The sequence below is a fragment of the Neodiprion lecontei genome, chromosome 7 (genome assembly GCF_021901455.1).
Source record: "Neodiprion lecontei isolate iyNeoLeco1 chromosome 7, iyNeoLeco1.1, whole genome shotgun sequence".
NCBI lineage: Eukaryota > Metazoa > Arthropoda > Insecta > Hymenoptera > Diprionidae > Neodiprion > Neodiprion lecontei.
In genome coordinates this window covers 16,104,899-16,126,431 of record NC_060266.1, presented here as the reverse complement: position 1 = coordinate 16,126,431, position 21,533 = coordinate 16,104,899, and the positions used below count along the sequence as shown (strand labels likewise).

The window sequence follows — 21,533 nt, the reverse complement described above, 5'->3', positions numbered from 1 at the left end:
ACCCCGAAACTTGCGACGCCATGATTAACTTGGCGGAAGAAACAAATGACCCCAACATTTTTTCAGAGGCGAAATCCGTAGTCATGCATTGCGCTGATTTTCAATTCATCGTCACTCTTACCGTCTGGTACGATATACTGTTTCAGGTAAATTTAGTGAGCAAAACAATATAGGCAGAGGAAATGTATTTGGCTACCACTGTAAATGTACTGCAGGGGTGTGAAAAATATCCGGGTGAAGACCGAGTAGCAGGATACGACTCTGCTGTCATAACCGCGAAATAAATCGCTGAAAGTTTAAAGGATGCCAGAATGTAAGAATCAGTTTTGGGTAGAAGGCACCAGGCACCTATTCGTCCCTAGATTTCAATAACCGGCAGCTGAAACTTGCGGCTGACTTCAGCGTCGTCTCCGCGCTCCGTATGAATTTGAGTAGCAGTTTTAAATTTTGTGCATTCGAAAATCTCTCGACTACGAAAAATTAATATCTACGAAAAGTGATTAGCAAAAGAGTCCAGCAAAAGTATGCATGTTAAGTGAATTTGAGACTTCAAGCAGTTTTACCTCGTCAATAATTTATCGAATAATAAACAATGACGTTTTTTTCTCTGCTGAATATAAGTTTGCATCGTTAATTTTTCACCACTTGGTGTAATATATCTTTGAATAATAGACCTATGATGATGATGACAGCGACCGGGATAGTGAGGATTTTAGGGATGATTCTGAAGAATAAAACTATAAAATATTCAAAAATTCACAATTATTCATCAAGCATTTTTTCAGAAATAAAATTTATAAAGTTTATATTTTTCCTTTAAATAAATTAATACATTACAAGATCTGATGAAAGTTATAAAAGATATATTCATAATTGTAATAAATTCTGTTTACCACATGTATAGTTATAATAAATTCTATTTTGTAGTATTCTAATTTTCTTAGTCTAATATTTGTATAAATTCTATTAGTATTTCTGTGTATATTGTCTACATTTTTTGGGTAGATAGTTGCATATTAGGCAGTTTTCAACTAGAGGATATGAACTATTCAATATATCATCATCAGGTCCTGGTGTATAACGCAGGAGGTATCTACAGCCATTGGCGATGTTGTCGTCCATTTGCGTATCCTTCGGCAGTTCATTCCACATCTATTAATGGAGTTTAATGCGATATGTAAATGAATTCTTTTGGCAAAAAAGCGATGTCTTCTGACCTCATTGCTCTTATACTGCCCAATTCTTTGTACAGGTGAAATGATTTTTCGACAGAACCGGTGTACTCCTTCAAATACCAACTCTTTAACCGCTGGTCATCTTCGAAAGCGCAGTTGTACGTTGGGATGTATTCAGGACAGTTATCATACCAAATCGCTCCTACTTCTACATATTTCTGAATGTTATCCGATGGGATGTATCCATGGTTTAAGTCATGCCAGGGCACCACTTACATATATTGCAATTTTTTCGACATAGGGGACGCGATATGTAAATCTTCCATATTAATGTTCGGTATTGTACCAACGAAGATCTCTGTCAGCTATGGTTTTTTCTCTTCTCCCTTGACGTATACGTAATGTATTCGTCACCATTTTTGTCCTGATCATCAGTACATCTGCGTGAGACTTATTGCCAACATTCCATGGCATTCTGTGGTAATTACACGTTAGCGAGGCGTTAGTAGCTCTATGTTCAACCGGTCAGCTAGCCAAATAACAGGGTGCCTTGAAAAGGATATACTCCAAATCCGATCCATTTATGATGATGATTACGATCGTCTCCATTTTCTATGGGGTTGTTGGAACTGCGATTGATTTTTCTCAAATACTGGTAGAAGACTGACTATTCGGCCTCTTGTACACCGGCTTTTATCCCCTCGTGGATCAATTTTAAAGAAGTGGAGGGAAATGATGTGGATTATCAACATACATCGAGCAATTTTACGGCACATAACTGCACCAAAATTTGAATTTGTTGTATTTTCCCCCGTAATACCTACTGAAGTTGCAGACGATTTTTCCTCGCCAGATTACACATTACGGTCAGCTGATTTGAATCTTCTTGTAGAACCCTCGCGATTCTTCGTGGCAAGAAGACGTATTCTTCATCAATCGTAGCCAGAACACGTACCCCAAATTTCGTTTTGACAAGTTTTAGATTCGTAATGTTGCTATATATTCTACTAATATCCAATTCGGATATCTGTTTCGTTGGCTGGCATTCCAAACGACTGCCGAGGTTGATTTTTCCACGGTCCATTGCGTTTCGACGAGAGTTTCTTTTTTCACAAGTGAGAACAGTTCACGACGAGAAAACGATGATAACGGAGTGACTATCGACATAAGCTCATGTTTTATATACCGACCATCCCCACCACAATTTTCCACCAAACAACACTCGACATGCATTTTGAGGGAAAATTTTTTATGAAACCCCCCTATTCCAGAATGATGTATTCACAATGCCACCCATCGAGTTCAGTGTTGGCACTGCCTCAAAGCTAACATTTTCTTGCGAAGAAAAGGTATATTCGACCATTATTTTCAAAGGTTATATTTTGCCCACCACTACCTTCACCGCTCAGTAAAACGTGTCATCTTGCGATGGTCATTGGAAACAAAGCACCAATAAAATGTCTACCCATATGACGGAAAACATTCAAATGTCCGCCCATCCAACAGCAAAAAATCCCATAATTAGAAATCTCCGTCGGTAAAGTCGACCGGCAATACAGGTAATTTATAACCTTCGCGGGTAACATATCGACTGTCGGTAAGGAAGAATCGGGATTGACCCGGAATTTCACCTCAGTCTCGGTATTTTTGTTTTCTGCATTGGTAGTAGTAGTAACTCTAATCTTCGTAATTGTTAACGATATCACAGCGTTATTTGTACTTTTTTTGACGACAGTATTGCTTTCAATTGAAACTAATCAATTCATGGTCATTAATATAACTCATAGTTATAAAGGAATAAAATAAGATTTTATTAACACAACTCTCTCAAAGAGGATATTACCGAGCGCTAGAAAATGATTGATTTAACATAACACAATTGCTTCTAAGCAGCTTATTTATCTGCAGTCACTTTTTTCATCACTTCCTCTCAAAGTGACTACCTTAACCTAAAAGGTTATTAACGAGTGATATTGAGTATTCAATCTCAACCCAAAAGATTATTTACAAGTAATATGTATACAACAATCCTCTTCTGTCACAGAAATGGCAATACTTCGCTGCTTCAGACTCAACCAAGAACTTGCATCTCCAGAATATTTGCATCACTAAAAGCTTCTAAGCATTTTTGTTCATTATTAGCCTCATAAAATAAGCCATAATCTAAATTTTCCTTCCGATATTTAAAAATTCTTTTAACAGTAAGCCAATTTGTGGAAGTTGTTGTCTCTGAATCCTCGGCAGCTACATTTACATTTACTGTCTGGACGAATTGAAGTTACAAGATACATTAAACTACCTACACCTTGTCTATAAGAGATATCTTACTTAATATCTGAACTATTAATATTGTTTTGATCATTATTTCTTTTACAAAGTATAGTAACTGTATTCGACTCTTCCATTCGAAACTTTTCCAAGACAGCTTTAGTATAAGTATTTTGATTCAAAAATATAAATCCATTATCTAAACGTATTATTTGCACTCCAAAGTGATAGTCTAAAACTCCGATTTTAATTTGAAAAATCTTTCCAAGATTTTTAACCAACGATGTTATTTCATTTAAACTTGTTTCTGCGATTAACCGATCGTCAACGTAGATAGTGATTAATAGATTTTTACTAACTTTCTTCCTTATGAATCAAAAAGAATGAGCGGTGCTACAGACCACATCTTCTTCCTTCATGATACTATTTCCTGGATTTTATATTACAAGATAAGCAGAATCTGCCATTTCTACCGTGTCCAATTTTTAGCGCTACGCAGCTTTTCAATATGTGTTTCAAAATAGATTATTTGAACTGCGACACTACACAGGTCAGCACAGATCTAAACGTCCTAGATCTATAAGCAGTGTATTTAAAGTACACTTTTTTACTGGAACTGATTCCCAAACGCTTTTAAATTCGAAATATTCTGCATGTAGTATTGAAATTCCGCGTCTCATTAATAACAAATCTGTATACATAGCAACAGTAGAGGATACTATACAAATATGGCATGAGTGTCTCTGTCATCAGAATAAAAGGCATGTCAATAAGGTTCTCAAGCTGCAAGGAATTGAAGTTGTAAGCAATGGTGAAAAATTCTCTGTCGGCTGTATTTTTGGAAAGGAGCACAGAAGAAGTACTTCAACTAGAACAAAAAGACCTTACAAAGCTGGTAAGTCGACATATGCTGAGGTTTGTGGACCAATGTAGGAAGAATCTTTGGGGGATACGAAATACTTCATATGTTTCCAGTATGATTTCTCTAAATTCCATCGAGTTTTATTCTTAAAAGCAAAGTCTGAGGTAACGTTTTTGAATACTTTTTTGAATTCATGTCATACTGTAGAACATAAAAAAAAAGGAATTCCTATGTGATGGTGCTAAGGAACTTGATAATCAAGAAGTACATAAAGTTCATGAAGCAAAGGGTATACGTTTCAAAAAATCTGTGCCATACATACCTGAACAAAATGGAGCTGCAGAACGAGAAAATTGCACAACAGAAGTAGTAGAAAGTGCACGTGCTATAATTCATCCTAAAGGTTTATTAATAAATTGGCAGAAGCGATCAATACAGTTGTTTATGTTCTTAATCGTACGGGTTCGAGATCTAGTAGAGATAAGACTTTGATAAGACAGCCTTTGATTTGCAGTTTGGAGGAAAGGTTCCGAGCATTGATCATTTACGAATAATTGGTACAGAATGTTTTGTACATGTACCGAAACAGTTACGGAGAATGTGGAATACGAAAGGTATCGAAGGTGTTTTCGTTGGTTTCTTTGGTCAAAAGGATGGTTTCTGTGTGTGGATTCCTTGTAAAAGAAAGATTGTTCTGCGTCGTGATGTTGTCTTCAAACCGGAAACCTTACTTTTAAAATAGTTGTTTTTGTCTATAGATGGACTTGAAATTGAAATGCATGATATAGTAACCAACAAAAATTGCAGTAAAGAAAGCAAGATTTCAGAGGATGAAAATGAAGAAAATAGGGACATAGACGGAAATGATGAGGATCGAGAGGAAGATAACTAGAAGCCATGAAAACACAACGAAGTAAACCAAGTACATGAAAACTTTGAGGAAAGGGATAAAAATTATAAACAAGTATGCGAGAAAACAGGAGGTACTAATTTGATTTTAAATAATCTAGATGGGTGCCTAATTTAAATAATGAATCTGATCCGCATTTTTTACAGACGAGTAAGAGAATATCTCGTAGGCCTGAATATTTAATGTTACATGATGTTTGCTGAGTACGTAGTTCCAGATTCTTTTGATTCTGTGATGGCATTTTCCGAAGCTTAACAGTAGAAAGAAGCAGTGGAAGATGAAATGATCTCGCTGGCAGAAAATAGAACATGGAAATTAACGAAATTACCTAATGGAAAGAAAATAGTTGAAAATCGTTGGGTTTTGCTAGTTAAAGAAAAATCAGACGGAACATTTGATAGATTTAAAGCAAGACTAGTAGCAAAAGGCTATTCTCAGCGACATGGAATCGACTACGATGAAACCTTTAGTCCAGTAGCAAGATTTGACACAATTCGTACAGTTATCAGTGTCGCTGCATTTGAGAATCTTGTACTCAAAGAATTTGATGTAAACACGGTTTTCTTATACGGGAAACTTGAAGAAGAAGTGTATATGAGACAACTTAAGGGTTTTGATGGTGGAACAGGAAAAATGTGCAGACTGTATAGAAGTTCATATAGGTTTAAACAAGCTTCACGATCCTGGAAGGAACGTTTTGTTATTTTAACATAAAATGATTGCTTCTATGCTACTTATTCATTCACAGTCACTTGTTTCATCTCTTTTTTTAGAAATGAGGAATGTTTGATCTGGAGGAGACCAATTTGCAGACGCAGAGATATTGATATTCAATTTGTTAGCCAATAACTTTTGTGCGGATTTATACTGCGTTGTAGTAGGATTATTATTGAACCGATTCATTCTATGTATGGCTTTAAAAAAATATTTCTACATTACCTTGTGGTAATTTGTAGTTCAGGAAATATCCACCAATATCATTTAGAATCAGGAAATTATCGAGCCTGCATAAATTTTATAAAGAAAGAATAAATCCTAAAAACCTTGTGCTTGCAGCATTACTGCGCAAGACTGACTTTCGCGGAGTAGCAATTTTACCCGCCGTGTTTATTGAATGAGCCCCATTCCCTTTGTCTCACGTGTTTTTTTTTACCTTTTCATGAATTTCTAAATTCTCAGTGTACTGAACGTACCCGGCAACTTTTCATTCCAATTCTTGTGAACATTAACTACCAATACTTTGTGGACCTGACGTTTTGCAAAATTTATTTCTAACATTCAATAAATTTTAGGCCTTTCTTTTCCGGTTGAACAATTCGAATTTGCTTTGATCAGACCAAAGGACTTTTCTCCAAAAAGCAATAGGCTGTTCGACAAATATTCTTGAGGGACCAGAGTGTGGAGAAAAGCCGGGGAACAGTTGGAAGAACGTCACCTACAGCAAACTGTAAAGCACGGAGGAAGCAGCATCATGGTTTGGGGCTGCTTTGATTGGTCTGGAGTGGGAAGTTTGGTGCTGATCACTGACATATTGACTGCCGATAGATATATCGACATTCTCAGTGAGAATTTGGAAGTGTCGTTGGTTCGGTCGGATTGGAAGAGAATTTCATCTTTCAACAAGACAATGATCCGAAGCATACAGCGAAGAAAACACAGCTGTTCATGAAATCAAACAATATAAAAGTGTTTGATTGGCCAGCGCAATCACCCGATCTCAACCCAATTGAGAATTTGTGGTTGACTTTGGACGCAAAAATCAACAAAATTGGTGTAACAAACAAGGACAATTATTTTACGGCGCTTAACAAAACTTGGGAGGAATTGGATGACCACTACCTGCAGAATCTCGTCGAAAGTATGCCTAGACGACTCCAAGCCGTTATCAAGGCTAAAAGTGGCCATACCAAATATTAGGCATTGTCAAAAAAAAAAGTCTATGTTATATTGAAAAATTGAAAAGCGGTCTCTTTTTTTTTTGTCAATGTGTTGAAAGATATGAATTATCATTATAAATTATAATCATTGTTATAATAAAAAAAGAGCAATTATTTCTTCGATCACCATGTTAGATATTTATAAGGTTTATAAAATTTGCCTATTAAAGATGATACAAATATAAATATCTTAAATTTTTTCGATTTTTTTCAAATTTTTTGAGGTGGTCTCCTTTTTTTGTCAGTCACTGTATATCTCAGAATATTTTCTCATCCCTTTTTGTATGTAAATATCTGTTCCTATATCCCGAACTACCCATCCCTTCCCATGAACGATAGGTCGATACCCAACCATCACCAGGAAAGGGAGGCCAACGCTATCAGGAAGAATCTGGACTACCTTCCCGTCATCACACCTCGCGGAGGTCTCAACGCTTCGGCCGAGGTACCTGGGTCAATGGTTACCTCAGTTCCGGATTGTCGGCAAAGCTAGCGTCATACCGTCAATCGTCGAGACTGTATCGACCAGCTGATGGGACGAATTAAAAATGGAGCATCACGCCGTGAAATCGGGTCACACATCTGCCGATTTCGCTACTACAGGCGGAACCTATCGTTGAAGCCGCAAATTGCGAACTCCCGCGGTCCAGCAATGCAGTCCCATCTACCGTGAGCGGGTGCAAACCTATCTTCGGAGGGCTGAGAACAGCCCCAACCACGGTCTTACATACAGGTCTTGCAACGAACGTGGTAGGAGGTTGTCAGTTCACGTCCGAAACAAAAGTACAACTTATGGCCACAAGAGCGGCGCTACGAGTTGTTCATAAGCTTACTATTATTATTTGGTGGAACCCTAACCAATCTTTTTGATACTCATCCACAGATAACCTTACGTTGTAATGTCACTCATATGTCTATGAATGACTGACAGCGCCGCGTAGTGGCCAGTAGTAGCAAAAAAATCTGGACAATAACGCGGCTATCCCCACCACTCAAATTTCAGTTGCTTGCAAGACCTGTATGTGAGACCGTGGCCCCAACTACAAGCAGCGCAATCCCATCTACCGTGAACGGGCGCAAACCTACCTTTGGAGGGCTGAGAACAGCCCCAACTACCGGCAGTGTCCGTCACTACGTACCTCGGATCCTGCTTAACCTGACGGTCCACCGCTTCTCGACTCACGCCGGAGACCCGGGGAAACAGCTGAGTGCCGCGGGCCCTGCCGAGACATCTACCGACGAGCATCTCCTGATGTCTTCACAACAATGCCATCTCCCGACTGTCTTCTGTTTTGATGACGCTTGCGAAAAAACAGGGGAAATACACGAGGATAGCGTCATTTCTCGTCCTACTACCTTAGCAGCTTGACGTATTGAAAATTGTCTCTTTGCATCCCTATTGTGATTGTTGTTGTTTTTTCCTGTTGGTGAATCACCTGGTGATCTGGGATTATATTTCGAAAATTTCGACTCAGAGGGTTAATCTGTAATTTTGTAAGTAAGCTTTCGTTCTCGCACGACTCCCCGAGTTACTTTCTTGAGAATTATCCGTTGAAATTATTTCCTAAAAATACTACGCCACTATGGTCGAAGCCGCCATTGTCTGCCACCTGTTGCATCATCCCTCGGGTTTTCGTGTGTAATTAAGAATATATTACCTTCCCGTTCCTACTCTAGTGTGTGCCTCCCTTTCGTTGTGTAATTACCTTGTAATCGCCCCTCTGTGTGTGTGCATGTGGGTGTGCGAGCGTGTGAAAGTGTGCCGGAATTAGGAGCGTCTTTTCTCATTTCGCCCACATCAGATCCCGCGAGCCCAAGGGTAATACATCTATTTCTAGGACTGACTGCGAGTAAAATAATTATATTATAAATTGTTAGTCCCTGAATTCTTGCGTATCATCCGTTATATTAATATTCGTTCACTATCTAAGATTTTATGAGCTGCCTAATATCAGCGTATACGAAGCTTTCCTTTTCGTGTTATATATTAGTTCCCTTGAATATTGTTCGATTAAGCTTACCTCAGTTCGAGCTAAATTATTTATTTTTATATTTGAAGCATGTTGTTTGCGATATAATATAGCGTAATTATTCGTTATTGTCAAATGTTCAGTGTTATTTTCTGTTTCTAGTAGCTAGGTAAAAATTTTGTATATATATCTGTGTCTAGTGATCTATAGGTTAATTTTTGTTTTCCTCGTTTCTTTATCCCCCCCCATTTACCGGTGCCTTCCGCGATGCGTCCCGAGTACTCATATAGGTTCTGTATTACCGACTGGCTGAACGGCATGTGAAAGGTAAAGTATACAAGACCTACCCTACCCCCCGCCAACAAATTACCTTTTTTTACCATTAACCTCTTTTATGGCATGCATATGTTTTGTTTCACTCATCGATTCCACGTTTCCCTCTACCAACCTGACAGCTGAGCATCCCGTGAGGTCTAGGTCAACAGCTGGGAGCAGCGGTTCACTTTCTTTTGTTTTCTTTCCTGTTTATCGCGTCATGTTCATTTAATTACGAGATAATGTCCCTCCGACCGAGGTTCCGGTAGAACCGCGAGACAGGTAGCGTGCGGTGAATGTGCGAGAGTCTTAATAAAAGGACTACGAAGTTACATGAGTGTAAAGTTGTGATAAAGTGAAGGATAAATAAGTGGGAAAGATTAAATAAAGGGTGAAAGGTGAAAAAGTGGAGGAAGAGCACAAGAAGGACAGGTTCAAATGTGAAGGTGGAAAGTGAAGGTAGTGACTACGGTAGTCAGGTGAGAGTGGACTCGGCATGGAATGCAGAGTAAACAGATAAGCGTAACGGGCAAAGCCAAGGCGATGGCTGGGGGGAGTAAAGCGACGGGAGTAGAGGGCGCGACGGACAAGGAGGTAGGCAAGTGCCCAGCGGGACGACCGACGAGTGCGCGGCTTTTAAAACGAGACGGCGCGAAGATGTCGCCAGGGATAGAGAAATTCCTAGATGAAGATAAAGAGAGGAAACAAGAAATGAGGGATGAGAAGGAAGAAAAAGAAAAGGAGGAAGAGAAGAAACTGAGACTCAGATCTCCGGGAAAAAGAGATGGCGAAGGATGGATAGAGGTAGAAGGGCGAGGAAAAAGATAGAACAGTAACAAGTCACCACGCGAAAGAGGAAAAGAAAAAGAGGGGGAGGGAGACAGGACTTGGGAGAGGCTAGAGGAGCTAATAATGAAGGGGCAGGAAGAGGCAAGAATGAACCACGCTTCGCTGGAGAAGAAGCTGGAGGTGGCGATAGAAGGGAGCAGAGAGGTGGAAAAGGAGGTGAGAGAGATCTCAAGAAAACTGGAGGTGACATGCGAGTCATGGATAAAGGAGAAGGCGGACATGAACGAGAGAATAAGGAAACTAGAGAAGGAGAAAGAGGAGTGGATCGAAGGGGAGAGAAAAGCGAGGAGGGAATGTGAGAAAAAGCTGCTGGAAAGAGTAGAAAAGGAGATGCAAAAACAAGAAGCGAAGGAGAAGGAAGCGGAGGAGAAAAGAAGAGGGTGGGAGAAGAAGATAGAAGAAAAGGCAGGTGAGGGAGGGGGGCAACCGGAGACGAAGAGGGTGAGGGCGGTAGAGGGGAAGCTGAGGGCTCTGGAAGGAGAGATGGAACAAAAAGAAAAGGAGGAAAGGAAAAGAAAAGTGGTAGTATGAGGAAAGGAAATAGATGATGCAGGAGACAAGGAAGTGGTAGCGCACAACGCAGTAGAGGCGGTAGCCGGGGAAAAAGTGGAGGTAGAGGAGACAATGGTACTAAAAGGAGCGAAGGGAGACCTGGTGATAATGAAAATTAGAACCTGGGAAGAGAAAGGGCAGACAATGACAGGAAAGAAAAACCTAGGAATAAGGAAAGTGTACATAGACGACGACTATATAAAGAAAGAGAGGAAGATACAGAGGGAAATACGCATGAAGGTGAAAGAACTTGCACGAAAGGACACACGGCGAAAGCGGGATATCAGAAGATGTGGGTAGACAACGTAAGGTACAACTGGTTCGAAACCCAGGGGACAATAGGAGACTTCGAGGAAGAGAGAACGGAAGATAAGACGAGGGAGGAATTAGAGGAGCAGAGGGAATAGACAGGAAGAAGGAGGGGATAAAGTTATTATTCTGGAACGTAGCAGGATGCAGAAACAAGGACGAAGAGTTCTGCGAATTCGTGGGGGGTTTCGACGCCGTGGGACTCACGGAGACGTGCGTGGAGGAAAGGAAGTGGGAAGGGTGGGAAAAACGACTACCAAAAGGATGGATATGGAAGCACCAGGCAGCAACAAGAGAGGCAAGAAAGGGGAGAGCGCAGGGGGAACAATAACAGGAATGAGAATGGAATACATGACAGAAGAACCAGAAGAAGACTGCGGGGAAGGGATACAGGTGAGGGGAATGAAAGTGAATAATGAACACTGGAGTGTAGTCACAATATACAATAACGGGGGAAAAGCTGAAAAGATGAAGAAAATAATAAAAACACTAGACGACGAGAAGGAGGAGAAAAAGATGGTAATAGGGGAGGACTTCAACGCAAGAACGGGTACGAAAGAGGGAAGAGGGTGGGTGGGGGCGGGGGCAGACGCAAAGGAAAGAGAAGCAAAGGACAAGACCAGAAATGCAGAAGGAGAGGCGCTACTAGAAGTAGCAGAGGAGATGGGATGGACAATACTAAACGGGAACATATAGGGCGACAAAAAAGGAGAATTTACATACGTAAAGGGGATACACAGGACGACGATAGACTACGCGGTGGTGAACGAAGGGTCATGGGAAGAGATACGAAGCTTCAGGGTGGAAGACAGGATAGAGTCAGACCACCGACGAATCAGGGGCGGTTTATGAAAATTGGCGCCCTAGGCCTGATGAAATTAGCCTCCCCCCCCATGAAATAGTCAAAAAATCATACGACAAAATTAATAATTATTATATTTCAAAAACATATACTATAATGTCAAACATGTATGTAGGAGAGATGCATATATATATCATATATTAAAGATTCATGTTGCACCGAAATAAATCGTCACTTTCTTGCATTTGAGCTTGCAAATTTGTCGATAATTGTATCAGTCTCTGCCATATCAACAAGTTCTGCGTTCGCAGATAAAAAGGCGAGACTAGAGAGACGGCTCTGACCCATCGTATTCCGTAAATAAGTTTTTACTCTTTTCAACGTCGAAAATGAACGTTCCCCGGTAGCGTTACTCGAAAAACGAGTAAGATACATTCGAAGAACGACATCCATATTGGGAAATGTCGCAACAATATTCTTCTCGCGAATAGTCATTAAAAATTTTTGAACGTTGGTGTCATCCTCCGTCAATTCTATTTCCCGAATAAAATTCCGAAAGTGCAAACATTCTTCTCCAAAATCGTTATAGAGATCGGTAGAGTATGTCGTCTGTAATTCTTCGCACCGGGTAATTATCCGTGCATCCGTGAGTAACGGCAAACGGCTGAGAAAGCCAAAGCGAGCGTTAATATTTTTATATGCTAGACTTCTCTCTAATTCGCCTGACAATCCATCGAGAATGACGAGAAACGTATTAATACGCATATTTTGTTTCCCATCAAATATCGTTTCATTATCGTTTACTTCGTCGAACTTAACGGTCCTTCTTCTGCGTCGCCGATTTTCATGTGCGTATTCGTTGCATTGAGATAGCTATTTCGCTTTGGCTTCGTAGTGGTCGAAACGATGACGCAAATCGATAACATATGCTTGGAGTGCATCATACAGTTGTACAACTGTTGTCAAATCGATGTTAACGCGTTGAAGACTTTTATTTGTTTCTTCAAAACGCTCCAAAATATCACTCCAAGTCACAACCATTATAGCAGTCTCAAGCAATCCAAATTGTTGCGACAAACCCTCGGCTTCGGATTTTGTGGATGGCTTTTCGGAAGCATTTTCTGCAATATCGTCAAGAGCATCTCGCAAGCTCTCCCACGATTTCACAAGTGCTCGGCACGCTTCCGCTCTAGCTGACCATCGTGTGTCAGACAAACTTTTTGGCAACAGCATTCCTGACTGATTCTCGACCTTCGATTTTACTCTCGCCCACCTGGACGTAGATGCACTCAGGAATGTATAAACGTGTTGCACGAACATAAAAAATTTGGTTGCCCTCAAACAGCAGTCAGCAGCTGCTTGGCCTACTAAATTAAGGGAATGCGCTGCGCATAGGACGTAAATCACCAAAGGATTACGTTCAATAATTTTCGCTTGTACCCCACCGTAACAGCCCGACATATTGCTGACATTGTCGTATGATTGTCCACGGCAATCCATTATGTCAATATCTTTATCGAACAATATCTGTATGATCACCCGCTCTATCTCAGTAGCGCTGTGACCTTCAATGGGTATAAATTGTAAGAAACGTTCAGTAGGCTCTCCGTTCTCACGTACGTACCGGATAATAAACGTTAACTGCTCCGAATACGATATATCAGGCGTTGAATCTACACTTATTGCATAATATTTAGAGGCCTTTACTTCCAAAATCAAATTTTTGAGAAGATCATCGTAAATCATCGCAATAAACTCCGCAAATATCTTTAGAAAAATAGGATACGTTTCCTTTTCCTGTATTTCCGAATCAATTAATATGATTTTGGAGAAACGGATCATTTCGAGCCATCAATTCGAGAATGCCCAAATAATTGCCATTGCTGACCGATCCAAATTTTTCGTTTGTTCCTCGAAAAGCTAATCCTTGGGATTCAAGAAACTTTATAGCAATTGTAACGCGAGTCAATACTTCTCGCCAGTAATTACATTCTTGAATGTATTGCATATGCAACTTACTGTCAATCTTCCCCAACATATTTCCTCGCATTACAAGCTTTCGTGTATTTTCCCGATCATTAAGACTTCTCTCGTGTTCTGATATTCGCACATCATTCTTCCAGTCGTTGACGCCTTCTGTAAACGCGTTTATCAATGTCGAGAACAGCTTACAAGGTATGCAATATATGCAACCTTTCAAGAGGGAATATATTATCCATTCTCGTTGGTGCATTTCACCATTTGGTGTTTTTTGGAAAAATATTTGTGCAGTACAGTATCTTGTTTTAGACCCATAGACACGTTTTGAAGCCGTGAAATTATTCGTTCTCGGATCCTGTCGCTTCGGAGGATTTCGTAAAATGAAATCAATCATTTCCGACTTCCGTGTTGGCCACAGACCAGGGTCAGAAAAATCTCCAAAATCTGATACGGAATCAGTGGGGTTCACGACTAAGATCTGAGAATGTTTTTCATCATGACCATCATCATCACCACGAAATTCAACTGCAGAAGTTGCGATATTCGTGACCTCGTCGACTATTTTTTCCTCCTCGTTATTTCCGACAATAGATTCTACATGCGAACGCGATATTTACTGAAATATCAGGAGAATGAGGAGAGGAATTGCAGGATACGGTAATGCAGAAAATATATATTTTATTATCAGGGTGCGTCGATATTTACCTCGCTCGAACATTCAGCTGTAGCAGAACTTGATGCTCGAATCGTCGTTTCAACTGTTTTGTGATGCACGAAACAATTGTCAATTCGCGGAATTTTTTTGGCTAGACACGATTCTTTGTCTTCTTTTTCTTTCGTCAATTTACGGCACTTGGCGCCACTCATTTTATTAACGCTCATTTATTTTTCTATTTTATTAGAAGAACGTATTATGCGACATCTGTTTATTTGTACTACAATGTACAAAATAACTTTGCGTGTGTGTCTGACAAAAAAAAATATAGAATAGAGCAAATTTATTATCGAATATTGCAGATTGCAGATCGTTACGTGCGCACTAGCGTACGGAAAACAATGCGTATTCGCGTGTCAGGACGTGTCGTAGTGCGCATAAGATCGGTAAAGGCGGGAAAGAGAAAGAGGCGCGCAAACTTGCGAATCTCACCAACGCGCGGCGCCCCCGTCTGCCATGGCGCCCTAGGCCTAGGCCTAGCGGGCCTAGTGTATAAACCGCCCCTGCGACGAATTACGGTAGAGATTGAAGGTAGACGAGAAAGAAGAAGGAAAGAGACGAAAACGAGACAGGTGCAGCAGTGGGGGGAAAAGGGGGTGGAGAAATTCAGAAGGAACCTGGAAGAAAGAAAATGGGAAGGAGAAGGACCAGAGGAAGAGTGGAAGGAACTCAGCAAGACAATAAAAGAAGCAACAATAATGAGAAAAAGGAAAGAGGAATGGAAGACAGGAAAAAATGAGTGGTGGGATGGGGAATGCAAAAGGGCTAAGAAATGAACGAGAAGACAACGGAGGAGAGCCAAAGAAAGTGGAAACGCAGGGGAATACAAAGAATATAGAAAAAAGAGAAGGGAATACGGCAACATGTGTAAGAACAAGAGAATGGCGTGGAAGAGAGAAGAGGAGCAGAAAGTTGAGCTCATCAGATCAGAGACGGAGGCGTGGGAATATGTGAACAAAGAAAGAAAGAAAAACACGGGGATAAGTGAGAAGATAGGAGAAGATACATGGGTGGACTTTTTCACCGAAAACCTGGGGGGAAGCAGAAGTAGAGGAAATAACGAAAAAGAAAGGGAGAGAAGAGAAGGGATAACACGCAGCAACGTGGGTGAAGCAGAGGTAATGGAACGAATAAGAAGATTAAAAAGAAATAAAGCAGGGGGAGGGGATGGAATAAAAAACCAGGCATGGATATACGGAAAAGAAATTCTAGGAAACACGCCAGGAAGAGTGATAAAAGGGATATGGGACGGGAAAGGATATCCAGAGGAGTGGAGAGATGGGATAATAGTGCCGATACACAAGAAAGGAAGCAAGGAGGAGGTGAAGAACTATAGAGGAGTGACACTGACAGGAACGGCATATAAGGTATATGCAGCGATCATAATTAAAAAAATTATACAGGAGATGGAAGAAAAAGGGGCGTTCAGAGACACGCAGGCGGGATTTAGGAAGGGGAGAGGAACGATGGATAACATCTACGTACTGAATCATGTGATACAAGAAAGAATAAAGAGGACAAAAGGAAAAGTGTACCTGGTGTTCATAGATTTGAAGGCAGCCTTTGATAAGCTAGACAGGGAGATACTGTGGAGATCAATGAGAGAAAAAGGAGGGAGCGAGGGGCTAGTAGAGAAGGTCAGAGAGATATACTCGTATGCTGAAACCAGATGCAAGGTGAGAATCGGGGAGAAAGTGTCCGAGGGGTTCTGGGTGGAAAAGGGGGTAAGGCAGGGATGCCCTCTCAGCCCGACACTGTTCAACCTATATGTAGCAGATCTGGAGGAGGTGATGACGAACGGGCAGGACGGAGGAGTGGTCATAGGCAAGGAAAAGATATGGACGCTGGGATATGCGGACGATATGGTACTAATGGCAGAAACAAAGGAAGAGATGCAGCAGATGATAAAGAGAGGGGAGAGATACTTCGCAAGAAAGAAGCTTACAGTAAACGCCAAAAAAACGACGGTGATGGTATGTGGGAAGGGGGGAGGAAGAAGAAGAAAGATCGAGTGGAAGTAGGAAGAGAAGGAATTGGAGGAAACAAGAACGATGGACTACTTAGGATACAGATTCACAAGGAATGGGAGACAAGAGGAACACGTGAAGGAAAGAGTGAGAAAGGCCAACCCAGCGATGAGGAAAATATGGTGTATAGGAGAAAGGAATTTCGCCGGAGACGTGAGATGGAGAATGAAAGTCTTCGTCTCAGTAATCAAGAGTATTCTGATGTATGGGGTGAAAGTGTGGGGTTGGGAAGAGTGGGCAGAGGTAGAGAGGGTGCAAAAGAAGTACATGAAATGGGTACTGGGGTTGCAGCGCACAACACCTGGATATATAGTGATGGTAGAAATGAAAAGAGACAAATTAGCTTCGAAGAGAAAATTAACAGGGATCCGACGAAACACCGCCTGAGAGAGTGCTGGAAGAATATAAGGAGAGGTGAGGAAAGGGGAGAGAGAACAAGATGGGGAGAAGAAAGGGAGAAATACCTTAACAGGTGCGGAGCAAGCTCCAAGTGGGTGGAGATGGCGAGGACAAGAGGGGAGGAGGTGAGCAGGAGACTGGAGGACAGGGACAAGGAAGTACAGACACAGGAAAGACGGGATAAAATCAGAAATTCAAGGAGTGCAGCGAAATATAGACAAATACAGACGGAGGCGGTGCCAGAGTACATCAGAAGGAGCAGGAACAAAAGGGACAGATGAGTGAGAACGATTGCGAGATTAAGATGCGGAAACGAGGAAAGAGGAAACAAGTACTGGCTGGACGAGGTCGACAGAGTCTGTCGGATATGTGGGAATGAAGAAGAAACGCTGGAACATCTGACGAAGAGGTGCGTGGAAGAGCTGAGATGGAATGGAGAGACAAGACAGATAGTGGACGAGAAGGGAATGGACAGAGATTGGGGGAAGAGACTTGAAAAGGCGAGGCGGAGGGCGGCAGAGAGGGAAGAACAGGACGGCGGGACAGGCGGGCAGCCGTTTGAGCTGAGGGGTTGACCCCTCACCCGGCTGGTCGGATGGGACAAGGGAAAGGGAGGAAACGGGAGGGAGTAGAATAAAGGAGAGAAGGACACAAGGGAGAAAGGGAAGAAAGGACTCAGGAGGATAGGAATACAAGGCTGAAGTATTTAAGTGTGTAATATAAATAGGATTAAGAATAGGATTAAGAATAAATAAAGAAATGAAGTATAGCAGTAATGAAATGTAAAAGATAGAAAATGAGTGTAAATGCCAATTGGCAATACAATAAAGAATTATTACTTGTTCCTCCAGCCTTTTAAAGCCTGGCGCCTAAGTATTTCCATTTCTTTTTCTCGTGTTTAAAATAATTTTGTGTTAGCGTGTCCGTAACCCGGTTATTTTCGCGTAAGCGGAGCATGGCCGTCACACTACATAAATCATACCATTAAAACATATCGAATTTCAAGGCAAAAATACAGGCCCTTTAAAAATTAAGCTGTAGTTGGTAAATAAAAGCTAGACTTAATACAATTTATTTGGACATGAAAAAAATCATGTTTTGAGAGTGCTTCACCTTTCGGCTGAGACACTGTTGCTTAATTGTACATTGTAAAATTAATTGTACGAAAAATCTTGAAAATGAAGGTCTTGTGATTAACAAAAATATATTTTTTTCGTCAACGTTTCGACCCTTCGTTTAGAGTTATCCTCAGGAAAAATTTTATTCAATTAGTAATCTATAAAAACAATTGAAACCTATGGACTACCAATGATAGCCGCGTAAACAAATAAAAATACAGAATATATATCAAGGGACTGCCCTTGTAATGTTTCAAGAGGGGCACATCGTATTTTCAGTTATGGATTTATATGGTAGAAAAAACACAATAGAGATGGACATGCCCATGACAAACTAAAATGAATAAAACAAAATTAAGTACACACAATCGCAAGGTAATATCGAGCAACACTTGGTTAACATTATAAAGACCAACGTTAATTTTTCAGACATCAATCATAAGATAACGAGAGTAAAAAATTCATAGCGTCCAATTAATACCTGACTGATTGACGCTATTTTGTTTGTTTACGCGGCTATCATTGGTAGTCTATAGGTTTCAATTGTTTTTATAGATTATTGATTGAATAAAATTTTTCCCGAGGATGACTCTAAACGAAGGGTCGAAATGTTGACACAAAAAATATATTTTTGTTAATCACAAGACCTTCATTTTCAAGAGTTTTCCTAAAATTAATCTACGAGGTCAAGATTACTTCTATATAACTGTTGCTTAATACTTCAGCAGCCAAAAAAACCTCCATTTTTTCTTTATGAAAATTATCATGCCAATTTTTGATCTTGAATGCTCTATGCTCTCACTCTCCTACTTCATGTCCAGTTTTTCAATGAATTCCCAATGAATGTATTCATTTTTATTATAAATTATTGGCCCTTTCAAAGAAAAATAATTTTGCACGAGCGTAATGCAATGACAAGGATCATAAAAAATAGAAACAGTTTGCAATATATCATGTACTATCATAAAAACTGATGCATTCGTAATTCCCCCTCGACAGGTTTGTTTATTTCCTCCAATTGGCCACCGAATTTACAAGACTTTTCTAAGAATGTGTATTTTGTCATCCCACTCTTTAAATTGCTTTATATTCATTTCATCGAAAGTAATACCATAGACCAGTTTTTTGCCTTTTGTTAATTCTCGCTTGAAAATTTCAGATATATTACCAATAATTTCTTCATAAAGTCCTGGCTTGTATTATTTTGTACGGATCTAATTAATAACGTCTTTGAACACATGGTAGACAATTCATAAAACTACATCTCACATGTGTCGAATAAATTCTATGTAGAATAAGCCTTTATCGAATAATACGCGACGTGAATAATGTCGTGTCGGATAATGTGTTGACTAAGGTTATGTTAATTTGCTTATATGTAAAGTGATGAATTTTATATTTGCCTCCATTTTATTTGACGTACTTTCACTCAATACATTTCGTTAACCCCTTTTTATATTATTATTTATTTATTCTCAAAACGTAAGCTGCTATTTTCTAAGATTATCATAGTCATAACACTGTCACAAGTAGGGATTTCTTTGGCTTGAATAAAATGTAATAAAAAGTGAGCCATTCCATTGAATCAAATAAACGGAATTAATAGTATATTACACTACTAGGGCCGAAAGTATGAATTTCCTGCACTGCGCGGAGTAGGGCCCGAGGTGAAGCCGAGGGCTCCATGGCGCGCAGTTCAGGGCTTTCATACTATCGGCCCGTGTGGTGTATACTACTTTTCTTCATAGCCGGTCGAAAGTACGATAGATAAATATGCATATCCTTTTTTAATGCCTGTCCGACATTTGCTGCACGAGCAAAGCGAGTACTGCTGGTCGGGGGCAGGCATTAAATACAATTATACTGGAAGAAAAATATAAATTTGAACAAATACCTTTAGTAATGAATTAAAATTATAATTATAAATAAATAACAAATATATTATTTATTGTATTAGCATAAAAAAGAACGAAATTATTAAATTTATATGATAGTACTATTATAAATTATTATTTTTGTCATCTTTCTGTTTATCACAATCGAAATAAAAGTTGTTGATAATATTTCCATGAAATGTACAGTTTTGATAAATATTACCCGGATTTTGATCAGTAGTTGGATTAAAAGAGATTTATTGTGACGTTTGTTCGCTTGTACAATGATCGGTTCCGATGACTTTGATCGGATTTCGCGGTAGTTTATTGTCTTTGTTTTTTGAAAAATCCGAAATTGGTTTTTTTTTTTTAAATGACTAGGTTTTATCATTTGTTTATTCTTAGGTTCAAGAATTTTTTTGTTGCTCGCGGTTCTGAAAAACACCAGTGGTGACTTCGGTATTTCAGGTTCATCAAGTTCATCAATCCTAGCAAGATCCTCATCATCAATTTCAAAATCGTCAGAAAAGGTGTGAAAGTCTACTTTAGCATGTGAAGGTTCATCGGAATTTTTTGAATTTGTTATTTTGACTGAACAGTCGTTTTTCGCTGAACTTGTTGATGGTTCTGGATCAGTTACGGTGGATGCGGCTGCATAGGTTATGCTTTCATAAATTTTTTCTCGATTTTTCATCGAATTCTCCACATATCCTGTAAAAAGTTGAATAAGATTTTCAGAAAAAAAATAAGTATCATTTCAGTACCTATTCAAGAACTAAATATGAATATAATAAACTCATTTTTAACGATCATATTATAAACAATCTGATTAAAAAAATAACCTTGTGCAATATTTGTAGATTTCCATCCTCCTAACTGTTTCAGCATTGTTATATTAGCACCTGAGTTAGATAATAATGTCGCGCTAGTTCTCCGAAAACAATGTCCAGTATACTTTTTAGAGTTAGGCAATTTTAAATACGATGCTACCAAGTAAGGCGTTTCACCGATTTTATTTCTACCGATGACTTGCATCAGGCATTTTCCATTATAATATTTGATAAAATATCTGTTGGTAAAAGGTTCCTCAGGTCTCAAAGAGCTGTATTGCTTGACCTTCGGATAAAAATGTTCCCCAATTATAAATTTACGAGGAACATCATTTTTCGTTTCGCTAACAGAAACAAGATACTTATCACCAAGATCTTCGATATTATCCAATTCAATTTTACTAAGCTCATCACATCGCATGGCCCCACAAATGCCAAATATAAGAATCACCTGAAATAATAATAATTATTATTATTATAAAAATGAGATTTTGATTTAATGAAGAGCTTGATAAAATTAATTTTAATACCTACCTTTGTAACTAAATGTGTGAGGTCTGGTGCATTATTTATAATGTCCATTATTTGATTCCACTCAAAGACTAATGACTTTTTAGATTTATGTCCTTTAGAATTGTTTT

General features: G+C 39.5%; 2 protein-coding genes across 7 annotated transcripts in view; both read left to right on the top strand.

Annotated features, from left to right (window-relative positions):
* Window positions 1-21,533, top strand: part of LOC107216665 (GTP-binding protein Di-Ras2) — a 432,275-nt gene that overhangs the window by 56,795 nt on the left and 353,947 nt on the right. The gene's annotated exons all lie outside the window — the stretch shown is intronic.
* Window positions 10,350-11,138, top strand: LOC107218354 (beta-mannosyltransferase 1-like). The gene is made up of 2 exons (XM_015656195.2): window positions 10,350-10,695; window positions 10,840-11,138. Exons 1-2 carry the CDS (start codon window positions 10,350-10,352, stop codon window positions 11,136-11,138), a joined length of 645 nt encoding a protein of 214 aa, XP_015511681.2.